General features: G+C 46.8%; 1 protein-coding gene across 1 annotated transcript in view; it reads right to left on the bottom strand.

Moving 5' to 3' along the window:
• Nucleotides 1-20400, bottom strand: part of plaa (phospholipase A2-activating protein) — a 40568-nt gene that overhangs the window by 14261 nt on the left and 5907 nt on the right. The window contains exons 2-7 of the mRNA XM_039759839.1: nucleotides 12619-12812; nucleotides 10672-10772; nucleotides 10481-10601; nucleotides 7579-7746; nucleotides 5122-5257; nucleotides 2739-2908 (exon numbers count right to left, since the gene is read on the bottom strand). Of these exons, the coding sequence (XP_039615773.1) occupies nucleotides 2739-2908; nucleotides 5122-5257; nucleotides 7579-7746; nucleotides 10481-10601; nucleotides 10672-10772; nucleotides 12619-12812 (890 nt within the window). The remainder of the gene's footprint in view (nucleotides 1-2738; nucleotides 2909-5121; nucleotides 5258-7578; nucleotides 7747-10480; nucleotides 10602-10671; nucleotides 10773-12618; nucleotides 12813-20400) is intronic.

Raw genomic sequence — 20400 nt, 5'->3', positions numbered from 1 at the left:
TTTGAGAACCCTGAAGGCCTGAATCAAGTCTACATGGACTCCCCATTCTGCTCCCTCGAGTCGTCAGAGGTTTTCTGGACCAAACAAGCACTCGTCATTCCAGATGTGGTCCTTCCAGCACTACAAAGACTCCGAGACGGAGATCTATTCATTTTTACTACACAGCTAACTACAGTGGTGCTTTCTGGAAGTGGCTAAAGAGTACTTTAGTAAAGATATAGGTGTTCAGGACAGTGTGAACATACGGCTGGGCGACTTGACAGGATATTACGGATGGATTATGCAATGCGTGTATCGAGAGATTTTTTCACTGATGTTTTTGATATTGTTTGCTGTGGTTGTCAAGCGCGGATCTCAAGCTGCCTTTCTCTCTAAACCCTCTGATCTGCATGGAAACACCAGACTGCACATTTTTCATGGTCATCACTACAAACAACATGAAGTAAGTAACAGGTTAAACAAAAATCCTTTTTGGGTGTAGTATTCCTTGAAATCTCTGGTACTCAAGCACAAAGGACTGCCAGTTCTTCTCCAGTATTTCATCTATCAGTGGAATTAGAAGACCGGACGTTCACTAATCTCAATAACCGGACCAGGATGATCAAGATATGCGTCAGAGACAATCTTCTAATTAGTCACATACTGCCATCCACTAAAGGCTGAAGACTGGTGATATGCTGGCAACTGCAGTCCTACACGTGACACGTCTTCTGTTGTTTCCATCCATCCATCGTCCACCACTTATCTGAGGTCGGGTCGCGGGGGCAGCAGCCTAAGCAGGGAAGCCCAGAAGTTTCCCTCCCTGGTCACCTCCTGCAGCTCCTTCTGGGAGGACCTCCGAGGCGTTCCCAGGCCAGCCGGGAGATATAATCCCTCTAGCGTTTCCCTGGGTCTGCCACATGGCCTTCTCCCAGTGGGGCATGTCCGGAACACCCCTCCAGGGAGGCGTCATGGGGGCATCCTGTCCAGATGCCCGAACCACCTCAACGGACTCCTCTCAATGCGGAGTGACTTCTGTTGTTTCATGACATAAATTAGACATGTCCTTTAGAAGGTGACCCAGTCCTCGGTGTGAGAGGAGATCCCTTCTAACTGAAAGGACCCTCGTTTCCAACAGGCCGGGAGATGTTAGCCATGACAACTCCAAGTGAACCGCTGGACTGAGACAGACACTCAGTCATACATTAAGACCTCAAAGCGGAACCACTGCACCTCTGGATTGAAGGAAGCCAGATGTGGTAACCTGGGCATGTAATCAGGATGACCCCTGGATGCTTCACATGAGAGAAATTAAAAGGTATGGCGCACTGGGAAAAGACCATGGTGTGGACCAGGGGCGTCAAACTCCAGTCCTGGAGGGCCACAGTGGCTGCAGGTTTTCATTCTAACCATCTTCTTAATTGGTGACCAGTTTTTGATGCTAATTAACTAACTTCTTTAGCCTTAGCTTTAATTAGCTTGACTCGGGCCTCTTAGCAGCCGGACAGCAATGAGACATAAAACAAGCAGGACATGACCAGCTCACCTGTACCATCAAACAACATCTGAAAATAAAGATGAAGGTCTCAGTAAGGTCGATCCCTCAGGTTACCAAAACATTTTAGGAGTTCTTAGAAAAAAACAGAATATCAACAGTTTTGGAAATGTCTGCTGTGGCAGAAAGAGAGCAGCAACAAACCACGGAATTGAATAACGGGTTTAATTAACAGCAAGAATCAGCTTCTCATTAAGGAACTGCTTGGAGTTTGAAGCCCCAATTTAGCTGGTCATCTGTTGGCTCCTTTCATGTCTAGATTTCTGTTTGGCTGTCATTTAATGAAGAAAAGAATTAATTCAGAAGACTTGATCTTTAAAAACAGGGCTTTTAAAATTAGGGAAAAGAAGTTAATTAGCAGTGAAAACTGGACACGGATTAGGAAAAGGGTTAGAAAGAAAACCTGCACCCACTGCGGCCCTCCAGGTAGTGTGGTGTAGACCCAGGATACACAGCAGGAAGGACATTTCTCAACAGTCCTTAAATCCAGAAAAACATTGTGCCTGTAGCGTCACAGATTTCATCACTCAGTTAAGTCTTGATGCTTAAAGCAGCCCAAACGTCACTTGAAAGGGCGAGTCTGCTGGGCTTTCAGCTCTTACGTCTGCTTGATGAAGTTGGGTTTCTCTACGGCTGGTGACAGCTCCTCTGGATGGAATGTGGTACCCCAGCTCAGCCAGACACACACACCTTGCTGCATTCCCATGCACATCGTTTTCATCTCAGAGCCTCTATTGGCTGGCAGGTTGCACCTGATGAAGATGGAGTCTTCACGTCTGCATGGCGTGTTTCTTATTACACACTCAACTAAGCTACAATTAGAATGCTTCCCTGTTGCATCTGTGACATGACCTGCCCTCATTTGTCGACATCTCAAAAGAAGACTCGGTCAGGCACTGCACTGTGCCTAGGCCATTCAAGTTTTACATTTTAATGTATTACATAATTAAGAATTTTGGTTTATATTTTTCAACTTAAACAAAGACCATTCACTATCAGCTCTACGACACACACTAGGTGCTCCAGTCATTAGTTTAATCCAACACTAAAGACTGTCAACTGACAACACTCCCCAGCCATGCCCAGTTGGGACTTTACTTTTATCGTTTTTTCACTAAACTCCCAACAGTTACCCGTTTTGTCACACGTGCCCCCTAAATGTGCCTGAAAAGCAAATAAAGGAATTCAAAGTTGCTCCACCTACCGGGTTCAAGTAAGTGTTCTCGTCCTGGAAGCTCCTCAATTTTAATATCACCTAATTCTCCAGTTTTGGAGCTGATGGTGGCCTTTGACAGCTCATCTTCAAAAGCTTGAAGATCTTCTGCACTCGCCATTCGGTCTTCAGATTCAGTAAACACTCTAATAACGCCATCACTGAGTAGACAAGAAAACCAAGGTCAAGGTAAACTTGGTGATCCCCGACACAAAGATGATGACGAAGCACAAGAGAAAAGCTCAGCATGGAGATGATGAAGATGATGGACCCTCAAAGGTAACAGGCACAGAGGGTGGGCCGAGTGCTTGGCTGCACGTCGACAGCATCACATTCACCCCGTATGCACACCCTTTGTTGTCATCACACTAATCAAACGTCAGGAATGCCCGCTTTCACAGATAGAACAATGCAAGCCCAATGCGGCCACAAAAATGTCGACAAGTGGTAATGAAGATCACTGCGTTGTAAATTATAAGAGGGCCGCATTACAAACTTGTCCCACATCCACCTCAGCAGAAATGTGCAATGGTGAGGACCACATCACTTCCCAAAGAACTTGCGAACACAACCGTGCATACTTGACTGGGGGGGTATTAGAGCAGAGCCTCCTCGATGCCAACCTCCTTTTACGACCCACAAGAGGTATGGTGACTTTATTGTAGCCCCTGGGCACAGGGACAGTGCTCTGGTCATTGAGACACTCAGAACTTTTGGACTCCACAGCTCTAAGACCAAGTAGAATGTGTCTCAATTAATGAAGGAGCATGAAAGGTGCAAAGCCACAGAGACGCCAAGAAGGGCCACACTGCACATCTCCCACTGAAAGAGGCACAGAGTACAGACAGGCAGCAGGCAGTGCCATGTGGCGGCTCAGCCAATACCTTCTCCAACTGTGAACAACAGACAGCTGTAATGAAAAACAAACTTCTAAACTGCCACACGATAATACGTTTCAACCAAAGCACCCTGACAGTAATCATGTCGCAAGGAAAATGAACAGTCCGTTATCATTTGTAGGCTAGAGACATTGAAGAACAGACATCCCATTACAAACTTTCACGCCCCGTCAACAACACAGCTAGACAGATCCATTTGTGAATGTCGTGATTTCTGCTGTGCTCTTGGAGGTGCCAGCCTATCATTTGGATGTTTTTAAGTAAGTGGACGAGGTGCCAATGATAAAGAAGGTTTAAAGAAGTCGCTCTGTTATTTTGAAACTTCACTCAAAGAGGGAATCACCCAGAGTGGCGCCCAATGGCCACAAGGCCCAATATGAAACAAAAGCATTAAGGCCTGGCAGAGAGACGCAGCTCCCGTATCGCAAAGTCCGCTCCACACACCCCAGAGCACACTCAAGAGACGCTGCGGTGAGCATTCGCTGATATCCAGTAAAGAAACGGAGACGCTGAGAGCCGAGAGACTGAGCTAAAATAAAGTGCAAAGGCACAGACCCAGGGCCGAAATGGAAAGATGCCACACTTCCCAGTAACTCTGGCACGTTGAGCTCTGGCTTAGCTCAGGACTGGATATCCATACTCTGTCTGTAACACGGGGGTGACGCTTTCCTATGTTTTCTTAAATGTCTCCACAAGTGTGTGCCAAGACACCTGATGACTGGCATCGTGGAGCTATGAGCTTGGAGACGTTCGGCTTTACTTTCATTGGTAGGAGCTCATTTAATGGCCTTCGCTCTTCAGATGCTCTGACCTCTGCCTCTCTGTCCAGTCCTCACGGGTATATTGTGCCTCTGAAGGACTATGGTGGCTATCTGTTGTGCAGTCCAGCGTATCATTAGGGTGATGACTTGCTTAAAAAATAAAAATGCAACAAATTTAAACACATAAATAAGAGGCTTTATCCAGAACGGCAGAGTCGCCATCAACATGCGCTTAACATGTCAGCTTTCAGGATGATAAACACTCACAAGCACAGCCCTGGCCATGACATGAATCGTATAATAACGCAGCGATGAGGACATCGACTCCCAAAAGTGAAATAAACGTTTGTGAAGACTTAAGATGTGTGCAGTCTCAAAGGAGCGGCTGGACGCCTTCAGGAGGTTTCAGGGCTTCTGTTTCATGTTTGGAATGTGGCACCCCTTTGGTCACAATTGTAAGCCCCTCTGCCAGACGCACTTATAAAAGCCAGCGTGCGACAGCACAACATGGCGTGCAGAAACAACTTCAAACAACCCAAACGTATCCTGTAACCTCAGGGATCCACAAATTGAAGTTGAAAAGCTGCTCTGCACAATCCGCCACAATAGAGGATGATTGGCAGCAATCACTGCAGACCACCCCATGACGGACAACAGGCAAGCTCAAGAATGTCAACGCTTATCTGTTAATTATTCAAAAAAGTAGCAGAGTACCTGGCGCCAGCCACCACGTCCCCATTGTCCAGAATACAGCAGCACCACACCGACTGAGCTGGAAGACGGAGGGTCTGGCAACATTCGCCCTTTTTCCATATCCGTAAGGAGCGGTCCTCACCGGCACTAATGAAATCTACCAAGGAGAAAGAAAAACAAATAAAAATGACAAGTTTGAATCACGACACGATGAACAGGCCTGAATGACCAAACTGTGCGATTTCACACGCTCAATGGTGGTATCACATGGGAAAGCACGGCTTCCATTTAATATTTTGCTTACTGCATTTCTGACATTTTTAAAATATATAAAAAAATGTGCTGCAACAATAATCACCTGTATGCCCAAAGGATGCGGCCCACAGTACCCGTTGGGTCAATTTGGACCTAATGTTAGGAAACAAGTAAAAGTCGTGCATAAACGCTCATGAGACCTGCGCCTCCACACAAGTCCCAGTCCAACATTCACCTTTGGAACGGACAGATGACAACTGCAATGTGGTTACAAAGAAGTGCTCAGAAAAAGCCTCTCGGCTGTCCTGTTACTGCATGGCGGACCACCAGAGATGTTAATCGAGCTACCAGTCAGCTGCCACCCGGTGCGTAGCGCCACCGCATGGCCACATCAGGCATGATGGGGACTTCATGGTCGTGACCACCAGACCCCTCACCTCTGCCACAGTCAACACTAACTTTAATTCTGTACAAAGAGAATTATAGGTGGGTGCTGTGTGCCAAGCTACATCGATTGTCTTCAGAAACGCCCCCTGCTTCCATAGGTCAGACCTCAAACATCTTTTCGAGGCTACACAACTGAGCTTTGACTCAGACCAACTCAAGTCATTCAGCAGCACTCAGTTTAGGGGGGAGAATTAAAAATAGTAAAGAGCAGCACAGGGGGGCTCAGACAATATGAACCGCACTTTGTGAAAGTCACAGGATGCTTTTTATAACTCAGTCTAATTTGGTCCATGACATGTCCTGCATGTGGACGCCTCAGTATTAAACCTTTAAATATAAGGGGGTGTTTGTTTATTGAGACCACAGGGGGCGTCATTGAGAAGGACACTTAAATGACCTGATCAATAATAATACGTGCAATGGGAGGTCTGAAGCTTGAAAGAAAGACCTTTGGAGTCGTGGTGGACTCGTCACTGTCAACTGCCAGAAAGTGTTCAGAAGCCACTAACAGAATGTCAGGTTATATAGCGCCCTGATGTTCTGCTCAAGCCTCACCTGGAGTCCTGTGTGTAGTCCGATTCCAGAACTGCAGGAGGATGAATTATGAGGAAAGATTAAAGGAGCGAAGGCTTTTCAGTTTAAATGGAGATTAAGAGGTGACAAGACTCAGGTGTTTAATAAAACTTCTCTGTCTGTCTAAAACAATCAAACAAATTAGTCCAGTGGATCGAGACTGAGCCTTTAAAATGAGTCAACAACAACGTAGGGACCCCCAGTGGGACACTTGTCGAGGGTCAATTTCACACAAACGTTACAAAGCTTTTTTATTCACACAAAGAACCACAGATGACTAGGGGACAGCAGGGACCTTAAATACTCAAAGAATTAGGTGGAGTGGACTGGCAAGCTTACTTGGGCTGAATGGCCTGTTCTTGTCCAAATTTTTCAAATGTTCTAATAAAAGATGACAGCATAAGTGCCTGACTAACCAGGCAGAACAAGAATGTAAATTACTCAATGTGAAATATCTGTACCCTGTGCATGGAGTATCTGGCCACAGGTCCATAAAGTGCGAGTCTGAATTATTGGTTCTTGTGGTACGCAGCCTCAGTCCAGGAATTCACACTGTGCTGCCACCCAGCACATCTGGACAGCTAAAAAGGAAGGGACGATTTCTGTGATGGACAGCTGAATGATGGGCTCTGCCTTACTAGACCACTAAGAAGACGGTTTGCATTTGAGTCTATGGTCTCATGTCTGAACGCATTACAGGTTTTGTTTTTACTGCCAGGGCAGACTGGCAGCAAAGGGAGACTCTTTACAATGATGTGATGCCAGGCATCTTGGCTGTTGTATGCAGGTGGTCAGTTTCGTCAAATACAAGAACTCCTACCTGGTGCAGTTAAAAGTAATCCCTGCCTGTTTATTCTCTTAGAAAGTCAAAGTGCTCACCCTGACAATTTAGAAGCTGGCATAGATGCTGTAGACAGTTCAAAAATGTAAAAACGCTGAGCCACTTCTGGGGAATTACTCAACTGTGCCAAAAAAGCAGAGTAACCAAACAACGCAGAACACATTGTACAGAAGACCCAACAACACAGACTTCAATCAAATGTGTGCGCTTCCAGGTGGCCCGTTCTTAAGGCTGCTTTACAGTGGGATTAAAAAATCCTTGATGGGCTTCTGCTCCAACTCCGTACTGCTCAGTCAGTCAGTCAAACTTCATCACAATAAAATGGAACAGAGTAAAGAACCCCGGACAACAGCATTACCCACCTTGGCCATTTGGGAAGACTGCTAAGGTATAGATGAAGTTGGTGTGGCCGTAATAAACTTCAAGGCACTCCCCAGTCACTAGCCACCTCCTTATGCTGGAATCATTACTGCAAGACAAGAATTCTTGGTCGTTCACAACAGCAAAGCCCCTCACACAATCTTCATGACCTGAAAAAGAAAAAAGAAAAAAACAAGGATGGCGACTGAGGCCTGCTGGCTAACACGCTGGGCTATGAAGCGCGAGGCCGAAAGGCTGCCACTGGCAGGCAACGTCGCCCAACGTGAAGATCAATGAAACTCGGGCATATCTGTGCTCTGTGCATTTAGTAACAAACAGCCTGTTTAAGCAATACAACATATATATTTTATTTCTATTTCTATGTATCGCCACTGTGTTAAACTGCTTGCTTTTCATTTTTTGGCAATCAAATTGTTAACGATTTGGATCAGAGCAGCCCAGTCAGCCCAACAGAGCTTTCCATTCCCACCGAGCCAGCTTCTCCAAAGTAACACTGAATCCACATTTGAAGTTGTCAATACCAAGACAGGAAACGTGCTGCTTCTGAACTGAAGACAGGACCCCTGACCAATGAAAAACAGAGAGAGGCTGATCATCAATTCAAAAGCTCAGTCATATGGGAATGGGATTCCTGTTTATGATGTGCGCCAATTTCTCGGGAAGTACACAAGTCACGATATTTTAGCAATAAATGCACTTTTGCACGTTTTGAGCACAATGGACATGGATATGATGGGAGGTTTTTTTTTTCTTTTTTCATTTTCACATCATTGTCTTCTATTATATTATAAACATTTGTCTCTCCGTTTACCCTGAAAACATAACATTTAAAATATTTCTTGGCCATCACTACAAACTACATATAAAAGTATCCCTTTTGGGTGGAGTACTCCATTAAAGGGCAGCACACCCTGGCACCACCACGGACCTGCTCAAGCCTGGGACCTTTGACCGCACCTACGCATTAAGCACGTCTGAGCTGACAGAGTGTTATCAACGCTGCGATGGTAGTCGGGATTTTTAAGAAGGTAATAGGAACCAAGAAATGGAAGAAACCTGGGGAGTAGGCCACAGCGTTGTTAGAGAGCAGGCTGGGGTCAAAAATATCAGAAAGGGCCAACAGAAGCAAAAGTCTCAACCACAACACAAAACCAGAAATGGCAGTCAAAGTAAAAGGTCCTCAAACTCGCTAAATGTCTGTTCCCTACCTAAAGCTAAGCTTCCTCTAGTTCTGTCTGGGTTCCACACTTGGATGCATGCTGCTGGGTGCCACCATCTAACTTAGATGGAGCAGGATGACAAGGTGTGTCACATGACCTCTGTGTGACACGACAACAAGGGCACAAAATGGCAGAACATCCAGCCAACAATGACAGTGAAATGACAGGGGTGGGCAGCTTGATGGCCGAGGTCTCCAGGACTCTGAACAAATCCAAATCCTATTATGGGATATCATCTGCTGTTGAACTCTGCTCTGTACTTGTCACATTTCTATTTGATTGTATTGAGGATGACTTGTCTTCTCTTCTGTGTATTGTACTGTGTTGACCCCCACTGCACGCCCAACCTAACCTACCTGTAAAGGGGTCTCTTGTTGAACTGCCTCTCCCAAGATTTCTTCCATTTTTTCCCCACAGGGGTTTTTTTGGGGAGTCTTTCCTTGTCGTCTTAAGAGAGTCAAGGCTGGGGGGCTGTGAAAAGGCAGGGCCTGTTAAAGCCCATTGTGGCATCCTTGTGCAATTTTGAGCTATACAAAAATAAATTGTATTGCATTGTACGTCACCATACAACAGTCACAAAATGGACAATAAACATAAAAAGAAGATACTAAAAGACTCCACGTGTGTGAAAACAAACATGCATCACACAGAGGAAGACCGATAGAGAGGGTCCTGACCAATACAGGGCCCTCCAGGCAGCCTGTGCTGTAGAGACGGAGCATTAAATTCATTTGTCAGAACTCTCGATTATTGATTGCTGCAAACCTCCAAAGAGGCAGCAGACATGGAGATGTTGGTGTCGGTGCTGGTATACTAGCCTTGGTATTACTTGGCATCAGATCAGAAAACCTCTGTAGTGTCGGCCATCCCCAGTACAGAAACACTTCTTGTATTTACAAGTTCTCATCACGAGCATCACAGGCTAAATAAACTGTATGGTCAAAAGTCGCTTGAAGAGTTGGTGCCCAGAAGAGCCAATTCAGCCCAACACTGCTGGCCAATCCTAGCCACCACACGTCTCCGAAAAGGTAGAAAACTTGATGTGAGTCAGATTTGCTTTACCGATGCCATCGTGCAATTCTTTGGGTTGTGAGATGCTAACCTTTTATTTCATTTTATATCCAAAATGGTGTTTATCTAACATTTTAAGTTTTATTCACGCCCTTAGTGTGGGAGGTGACGGCTATCGTGCTGTAGAGGTAGAAGACTAAGGTGCTTTGGAACTGTGGAGTTAATGACAGAGGGCGATTAGGTGAAGACATGCCAGGGATGAGGCCATGGAGGACAGACGTGCTAACTGAGGAAGTGGTCCGAGGTCTCATTAAAGAAAAAGGATGCCCAGGATTGTGGAGAGGCAGTGATGCTGCTCACCAATGCCATCTGTACATTTCTGGAAGATGCTTGTTCTAAGTACAGCGGGCACTGTTGGTGCAACTGTTTTGATGAAGACCACCTCCTTGATAAGCCTTGAAGAAAACTTTCAATCTCTGTACACTCCCTCCGCTCTCTGCATTGTCTAAGCAGGCCAAACAGCTGCAGAAAGTGAGTGGACCTTCTTTTGAACCAAGAAACGCCAATGAGAAAGCTGGCTACAACGGTGGGGTTTGGACATCACAAACAGGCTGACCCAACAAAAACAAACCAAAAGCATGTCCATATTTACCTGTGAAAGTCCTCTCACACCTTCCGGCCTTCCAGAGCTTGATGGTTTTGTCAGCCGAGCCGGTCAGCATCAGTCCCTGCTCAGGTAATATTTTAACAGCCCACACGGACCCTGTGTGACCCTGAAGACAAGGAGGAAGGGTGTCAGGTACCGTCAGGAGCTCCAGAACGCTATGGGAGGGAGCCGCTTACCGTTAAGGTCATCATGCATTTGTTGTTGAGCCAGACTTTTGCTGTGGTATCCCATGAGCCACTTAACAACGTCCCGAATTTTCCAGCTGAAAGAGAACAGACTAAAGGACACAGCACATGATAAGTACGGAGTGTTTCTTCCAAAGTGATCACTCATACTCATGCGCACGCACACACACACACACACACACACGGCGGTCAGCTGACCAAGAGCCTGGGTGCTTTTCTGGCTTTGTGGCCTCCCTTTGTGTTTCCAACGTCAGTGTTGAGCCTTTGTGCTGTTAAGCAGGATGGCAGACACCAGGATGAAAAGCGAGCACTGAGGGTCAAACATTTACAAATAGCTGCGATTAACGCTTTCTAAGAATAAGAATAATAATCTGTGACTCGTTAGGTCACTGGCCATGATGGAAGTCAGAATCGGCGCCCTGCACAGTACTGTGCACTAGGAATTTGTCTTGATACTATTGGTGCAACATACAAGGACAACACAGAATACAAAAGATAAACATAATAAGATGAAATCTAAAATGACCACAGGCAATACAAACAACAGTAGGACTAAACTGTCCAGGCAGTCCGGTGTGCAGGTCTACACAGATAACGGACGAGAAGCGCAGAGCCGATTGGTCAGAGTAACTGCAGGGTTTAGCCGACGGGCTGTTTTTGCTTTCACCACACGAGGACGTTAGCCAGAGGGGGGTCTTTGGAACAGGTGATGCCCGGGGAGGGTTGGGTCAGCAGTGATCCTTGGGCCCCCTGGACTCGTATAGGACTTTTACGGCCTATGATCCTGTCACAGGCTCTGATGACGCACTGCAGATCGGCCATAGACTGCGCAGAGGCAGCACTGAAAGTTCTAGATGAGCCCAGAATGGACTCGAAGACGGCCGTGAGGAACAGGACTGACACTGCTTGAGGGAGACTGAATTTCCTCAGCTGATTCAAAAGAACATTCTCTGGTTGGCTTTCTTAACAATACATATTGTGCCACTTAAGGTTTGGTGACAGGACAGTGCCCAGAAACTTCAAAGACTGTCACGCCAGCGGCTGAAGCGTGATAAATGACACACAATTCTTACGGTCACAACCAAGACTTTAAGCGTTTTGAGAAGACGCTATGCTTTCCTCAAGCCAGTGCTTTCCAAAGTATTTAGTGCTGCAGTGAACAGAGCACCTTTACTGCACACTTACAGCATGCTAGCCCACCTTGTTAGGGTCAGAGAGGCCAGAGCCTATCCATGCAGCATCAGCCACACCAGGGATAAGGAGAAGCTTGGAATCCAAAGTCTCATCATCGGACTGCAGAGCACTGCAGGGGTGGGGGGCCGGTCGGCCTTTGCCTCTTATTGCCGACTGCTGATCCTCAGGAACTCATCTCACTGGAGCCTTCGCTTTCCTCCTCTTCACGGTCACGTAGGCAGCTCTCAAATGCATTAATGGCATCCTATGGTCGTAACTCATGCCAATCATTTTCAAAGTGCTCCACTTAACCTCCTCTGTCTGTTCACATACACTGCTCTGAGCCTGCACTTGGTGACCTCAACTGACGGGTACAGACTCGACCCATGGGGCATTTCACTACCCAATGTCGCCATGTTGGTTTAGTTTTAAAGTATACCCAGCAGGCCCCTTCCTCAAAGGACATGTGCATCAAGTGAAATTTCAGATCCGAGACCACCCTGATTCATTTTCTTTAACCCTCATAACCAACTATGCAGCTCAGCAGTCTGCCCATTTGAAAATTTAGTAATGCACTGGGGCATTTGGCCTCCACGCCTACCCATCTTTCCCCACTCTGCCAGTTGTTTTATACGCAGCGGTTTTCAGCTTGGCATCCCCCCCCAGTACAAGGCTAAGGACCACCGGCCTCTCACAGACACCACACTCAGTCTCACTTTGCACAAGCACCTCAAAGGCCTTCCCAAGTTACAACAGGAAACTTACCGGTGTGCTTGTGCCCCTTCAGGATGTACAGGGGGTCTGCTTTGCATGGTGAAAAGACACAGATGTTGTGATCATTCCCTCCAGTGGCAATGAGCCCTTCAGGGTGGGCATCACTCGGCGCAATGATACACACACACGTGACAAAATTGTTGTGACCCTTCATGCACTGCATTTCAACGAAACCTCCATTAGGGCTGAAAAATACAGAAAAGAGCAGTCAGGCAGAGACAAGTGACACACGCAAGTCAACAGAGACAAGTGACACACGCAAGTCAACAGAGACAAGTGACACACGCAAGTCAACAGAGACAAGTGACAGTGATCAGCTGATGCATTTAGTAGGATTACCAGTTCATGTGCGGCCCACTGAAATGACTGCAATGACGCTGGACAAGTGACATCGGCCAGGCATGAATCACCAAAAGAAGGAGCAGGCACGACATCTTCAACGGCAGGAGCGCCTATAAAAACGACAAATCCGCTCAGTCGCGCGTGCTTCTCCAACTGGAGCGGCAAAGGCGAGCCGCCCTTCTAAGGATAGCGCGTCACGTCAAAGAGCAGGAAGTCCATTGCTGTGACACTACAAAGCATCTATAATCGACCAAGTCGCCCAACCACGGGGTACGCACGACGGAGCCCCGTCCTCCAACTCTAACCCTCGCTCTCGAGGCATGCGCACTGCCCGCTCATGTGCCCGCCCCCAACACGGTTACACGCTGCATACAGCGATTCCCATCCAAAACCCTGATTCATACCATCAGAGCTAGGGGAGACATTCCTACAACCGCAGCATCTACAGGAATAGCTGCTACATTGTTACCGGGTGGACGTACTGCACATTCCGTTTTTAAAATACCGTTAAAGTCAACTACTACTTCCACATGCAACATCAAACCTACGTCGCCACACGCTCAACATCTTCTGCAATCCAAATCGATAATATGGGACGAGGCGCCAATAACACATGAATACGCATTCCGGGCAGTTGACAGGTCATTACGTGACCTCACGGGCGACACGCAGCCTTTTGGAGGGAAAACAATACTACTGGGTGGGGATTTCTGACAAATACTCCCCGTCATTACACGTGGCTCCCGAGGACTTACTGTCACCAGCTGCATTAACAAGCAACCTTTGTGGCGTCACTTGCATATACTTACACTGACGACAAATATGAGAGCTCTTCTTCATGAACAACATTTCGCAAAATGGCTCCTCGATGTTGGAGACGGAAAAAACAGAACAGCTGTAACATTACCTTTACATTGTTTTCCTTTTAATTCTGATCCCGTTCAACAACTAGATGGCGACATCGACTTCTCAGCTGTCTCTCCGGAACAACTCAGTACGCAAGCTGTATTAAGCGTCACCAACAAAGACTCGCTACACCTTAATGAACGAGTACGGAAACTTATCCCTACCAACGAAGTAACTTTCACCAGCGTTGACACCATCGTCACAGACGATACCACAGATCAACTTTCAATCCTCGAAGATCTTCTTTACAGTCTTACTCCCACTGGCATGCCTCCGCATAAACTCAAAATTAAAATTGGTTCAGTCGTCATGCTTCTCAGAAACCTCATGCCAACAAGAGGTCTCTGTAATGGCACTAAACTGACGGTTACCAGCATTCACAGCAATGTACTGGAGTGTAAATCTACCGCAGCTCCTACCTCACAAACTGTCCTTATTCCCCGGATTTCGCTGACCCCATCAGATTCTAATTTGCCTTTTACTTTTACTCCTGTTAGATTAGCCTTTGCAATGACAATCAATAAGGCGCAGGGCCAAACCAGTTTTCAGCCACGGACAATTGTATGCTGCTCTCTCCAGAGTTCCATCTTTTCATTCCGTGACAGTCACATCCTCAAACCCACCCATTCGGACAACTGTGTCTTTCAGGAAGTGTTTACCCATCAATGAATAATTCTGTGGCGTATGCTACGCCACAGGTCGGCTAGTTTCCTATAAAACTGTGTCCCCCACCAACCAAAGCCAAGTCACTAGGAAATGCAGGAATTATCAACAGCAGGAATGTTTTACTAGTGCGCGGCGCTATGTAGCATGTTTGGGAGTTAACGGCTCCACTGTACTCATGACACATCCGATTAAAGGATGGCACTGTAACGGAGAATGATGTGTGCCACAGGAACCCTTAGTGGGCTCACTCGGACAGTTTGGGGACACTTGGAGCACCCTGGGTGCCAGTATGTCAGCTTTAAATTTTACGTCCCTCTTAATTCTCAACGCATTGGGCTTAAATACGGCACATCATTCGGGTTTATCAAGAAGTCTTTTATTGTCATCTCTGCCAAGATGAACACATTCTGCCATTTGACAGAGGTCAGGTACGACAGCTCTACTCACTCACTGTGGTGCTGGAGAGCGGATTGGCACACTGGACAATAAAGACCCAATAAACTATCAGCTGCACGGTGGCCAGCCAGGACATCCACAAACATTTTTGAAAAATCAAAAAAATAAATACGCCTTTTAAAAATGTCTTACTATTGACAGCGGTGACAGGCCAGTCAGTGTCATGGCAAGGCACTCCAAACTCTCTGACTGGGAGCTCCCACCTTGTGCTGTGATGTCCCCGTGGGCATCAGGGTCTGTAACGAGGATGAACTCTGAACAATTGATGGGTGCGTCTCCCTTCATATGGTGACAGGCTACTTACTGGACTTCTGAGGTGTGATAAAGCACGAGGTCGAGAACAACTTCAAACAAGAAAACTCGGCACTGTAAGTTCTCAGCTAAACTACTACATCAGCTCGCTTGTTTGCCGTCCACCGGTGAAAAACGCCTTAAACAGGAGCTTGGGGTCCTCTAAACACACAACTTAACCACAGGCTGGGGTCTGCAGAGACGAAAGATGCCGGTACCCTCAGCCCAGGCCACCCTAGTAGAACACAGATTGGTAGAAGGTATGAGAACGAAGGCTGTGCCCAACTGTGACTGGTTCAAGGACAAGAGGCCTGAACATGAGAGGGGAGCTGGTCCAAGGGGTACAGTGAGGATGCACAAGACCAGCATTCAGAGGCCACGCCTGATCAAAGACCTACCGGACCACCAGTGCGATGCCAAGTCAGAAAGAGCCACCTGAGCACCATCTAAGCACACTGGTTGGGTGCCTGGACTGCTCAGCTGCTGTCCATCCAGGTTGTAACGTCATTGTGCTTTGCTTCAGACTTTGGCACATTAAGGAGCCTTCTTTAGGTAACGTCGCTTCATACCGAGCGCCTAAATGTTCAAACTACTTCTCTGCTTGCCTTGGAGTCTCGGTTTCTACTGAACCACCTGGGGTCTACAGAGAAGAGAAAGGAGGAGACACTTTAATGAGAGACACCCTGAGGGTGACCACAAGCGTAGCTGCATCTCAGCGACAGGCAGGAACCAACAGTTTGGGGTCTGCATAGAAACACCTAACATCACCACTGGACCCTTCCACAACAAAAGTCTCAGAAATGCTGCTTCAAAGCTGCCAGTCGGTGTTCAGACGGAGGTTAACAGAACGTCAGGTTATATGGCGCCTTGATGTGTGGAGCTCAAGTCTTTTATAACACACTGGTGAGGCCTCCTCTGGAGTACGGTGGCCAGTTTGGGTCTCCACAACGAGTGGCCTGTTCTCTTCCAGATTGTTCTAAAACAGGCCCTCCGGGTCCCCCTTCACAGGTCATCCTGTAGAAATGAAAGTCTTTGGTCTCGTGCTTCCCGCGTGGATTTCATGTCAAACAAGTCTTACGGGTCTGTGGTGCAGGGCCGCATTTCAGGACACGTGCACACGTGCTCCCCGGATGCCATTAAATTCCTTTTCTGTGCCAGCCTCGTACATTTGCCAATAATTACTCCAACGTGTTGCAGTAGTCGTGGGTAATTAACTTGAAGCGGGGTGACATTGTGGATCTGCTCTAAAAGCGACAAATGCCTGAGTGAACAGACAACGTGTTAAAAGCCACTCTGCAGGATTCTTAATCAAGGACTGATGACCACTTCATGTTTCTGCCCTAATTAAATTAAATTAGCATACAGGTACAATTGAAAGGCATTGTAAACATTTTAAAATCTCTTGTTTCACCCGAGTGCAGGAATTGTTTGCATCGAGCAATTAAAGCCGACATCAGCTTTGCACTGCTCTGCCAAAACTGCCAGAAGCGAATGGAATTAAAATTTGGCAGCAATACCTCATATTAAGCTAATTGCACCTAATGCAGTCACGTCTCGCCCGCGGGGGTGGAGCTGCACGAGCCCCTCTGTGCGCTGGAAACGCGGACAGGAAGTCAGCTTGGGAAGCAAAAAACGGAGTTCAACGGGAGTCCCACAGGGCAGCTGAAGGCTGAATTTATGAAAACTGATAAAGGCTGTAACCAAACTCTGCCGATATTCGTGTTTTCACTCCAGGAGATCCCTCAGTGCGGTCGATGGCAGACTTCTTAGGCGTGAAACCAGACCGCTCCGCTCACTAGTGATCTCGGATCCTCCAGTTATCCCCCTTCCCTCTCCAGATCACCCGACACCAAAGGTCCCAGCTAACCTCTTACGCTCTTTTCTTTCCAGATATACAACTGTTGTCCGTAACTAAAGAAAATCCCAAAAACTCTAGCAAGGGCCCTGCAAGTGCAAGGGTCCATCAGAAACAGGCACTCGAGGAATCTTTATAAAATAAAAAGATTTATTGCTCCAAATTGCTGTGTATTAAACACAAAGGACCCATAAGGAGTTGCATTAACACGACAGGCAAACCACTGGAGGACAAGGCCGAACTCGCCAACACCACCAAGTGCATTCAATGAACCGCAAGGGACTGCTGGTCTCCTCAGCCTTTATAGGTTTAGGGGCAGGTGGTCCCGGCAGGACAAGCAGAGGCACAAAGAAACTACTTAAACTACCCAACTAATAAACATGAGGAACAATTCTGACCGAAACAAAAGCACCAAAAATAAACAAAACAGATAAAAACAAAGGGGTCTAAGCACATGTATTCAACCCCTCTGGACCCCCGCAGCACTTCAGCCCAGTTTACACCAATAGACGTCTTCTCAAAGTCTTCTCCCCCTTGAGTCCTGAAGAGGAACGATCAACCTGAAGTGCTCTGCTCGCTACTGGCAGTCGTACATGGAGTCAGGGTTCACATTGGCATCACAAATAAGCAATACAAAGAACCGCAGCCCTCGTGACACTTTTCAGTCGGCGTTTTTAATAAAAACATGGCAGTGTGGATGGGGCCTAAGGCCTGGTTTATACTTCATGCAGTTTATACTTGAGCGCGTACTTTACATAAACCTGGAAGGTTCCAGCAGGTGGCAGTGCCAGATATCACCACGGTGAGAAAACATTCAGCCTCGCCGTGCTGTGAAATACCCAGGACACCTTGCCACAACATCTCTGAAAAGGACGGCTGTTTAATGATTACATCCACCAATCCAGGGACGCAAGCATCGGGTGCGAGGCAGAAACAGTCCGTGGACGAGCATCAGCTCATCGCAAGGTCGACACACACACACACAAATGTCACTTTAGCATCACCAAATCCCCAAACCTGCATGTCCTTGGAAGAAAACCGGAACCCACTGTGGAACCCCACCAGGAAAGCATGCAAACTCCAGGCAGGGAGCAGCAGGGACACAACTCCGCTACCGCTCTGCCACCGTACCACCGCCACACGTGTGACTAACAACAGTACTAATTATCAAAATGAAGTTAACGTAACACACCACCCTTCACACATTTCAACATGAAAGTGACATCAAGTTGAAATCTAAGGAGTCATCACAAACCAAAGGTGTTCTGTGAAGCCATCGCGGCCTGCTGCTGTGCTGGCTTACCAAAGTACGTAGCGATTATCAACTGGGTCATTTTAAAGAGGACGTTTACGATGTTCGAGGTCAAAGGTGAAATTTCCACTTTAATCACAAAATAGACCTTTTTCTTCGTCACCAAGTCCCTAATTTTGTTTCTCTCTGTGGCTCACATAGGCTTCCATACAACCTGAGGCTGTTGTGATGGTGAGAAAAAGAAAAAATAAAGATGGTCTATGGGACACTCGTGTTGTCAAATTGGGGAATATGTGACGCTCATATTTCCTACGTGAGAAACAGATGAAGAGCAGCGTCATGGCTACATCTGCACGTCAGCATTTTCACATCGAACCATTCATGAGACATCGAGGTACGCACACTGGTCCATCAGCAACGCACATGTTGATAGTACACAAAGACTCCGACGTCCCATTCCAACTTAAACACACTGCACCCCTGATTTTTTGGTGGTTTCTGCAACACTCGCACGTGTGGCGTTAACTTGTGAAGATGCTTCAAATGAACGTTCTGAACGTGAAGTAACCAGCCCAAAGTGCCCAGATGATACCAAGCTAAGTGTGAGGACAGATCATCAAGAAATGGCTAAAAGGTTGCAAAGGGACTTGGACAGCACGCAGGCTTGAGGCAGATGACATTTCATGTAAAGCAGAAATTTGAGATTCACGAGAAGGGTGAAGGAGTCATAATGGACAATGTACACAAGTAATCAAGAAAGCGAATAGGATGTCAGGCTATATAGCGCCTTGATGTGTGGAGTACAAGTCACAGGGGAGTCTGCTCAACCTTTATAACTCACTGGTGAGGCCTCATCTGGGGTCCTGGGTGCAGTTTGGGTCTCCATAAAGACATAGCAGCACTAGAGAAGGTCCAGAGAAGAGCGACCAGGCTGACTGAGGATTGAGAGGTCAAAGGCATGAGGAGAGCCTGCAGGAGCAACCAGAGACTAAGAGAGGACTTGACTGAAGTGTTCAAAATCATCAGAGGAAGGAGTACAGAGAGCTATAGTTGCTACTTTAGAACAAGATGGGGACACGGCTGAAACCTTGTTAAGGAAAAACGTACACAAATGTTGGAAAGTTAGGAATGTTTTTCTTCACGCAGAGACCGACAGGCACATAAAATAAACGACAAAGTTGTGTGGTGGGACCTTCAAATCTCAACGTGATGTCACTTTGGACAATCCAGGTGAACAGGAGGGATAAGCTCACTGGGCTCAATGTCCTGCTCTCACCACAATACTTGGAATGCGCTGGACTCTGCACACAACAGTAAGGACCCCACGGCCTGTAAAGAGCCGCCCACCAGTAAGACATGATGATGTGCTGCCAGGCACATTCAACTCATTCTGAGGCTTGTTTAGCATGGAGGGGAATTACAATGTTGTTGTTGTTTTAATACGCGACTGTGGCTGTCCGCTTGTCTGTCCAGGATTTTAAATCGCCTGTGGATCGCAAACCGTTTGACCTGAAATTTGGTACACAAATACTGCAGGAGGTCCACTAGCCGCTTGCAGGTTATTCCACTTTTTATTTTTACTTTATTGTAGAATCAACTCTCGGCAGAGGGCGTGGGGCACATGTGTACGGGTGCCATTCTCATCCCTACCACCTTTGTCGTCACTTCCTCTACATCTTAAATCATTCTTGATGCAGATTGAAGACTTAAGTGCCAGCTTCAGTGAAAAATGACAGAAAACGTACAAAGTAATTGCAATACACACACTGACTTTATCAGTTTTAATGCGAGAAGAAGCTGACGATAGGCGAGAAGAAGAGCTGCTCAGCGAGCGCATCAACCTCTGAGCAAACGAATGCTAAACGGAAAAGCAGGAAAAGCAGGAATGCTCAAGTCAAGTGGATTCACGGCAGTGCGCCGCTGTTGGTATTTTAGAATGAAAGTAGCTATTCTACTAATTGATTGAATCGATTCATTTATGTGCGCCCCACGATTTTATTTAGTC

This window comes from Polypterus senegalus, chromosome 7 (genome assembly GCF_016835505.1).
Source record: "Polypterus senegalus isolate Bchr_013 chromosome 7, ASM1683550v1, whole genome shotgun sequence".
NCBI classification, from domain to species: domain Eukaryota; kingdom Metazoa; phylum Chordata; class Cladistia; order Polypteriformes; family Polypteridae; genus Polypterus; species Polypterus senegalus.
This window is presented reverse-complemented; position numbering and strand designations above follow the sequence as displayed.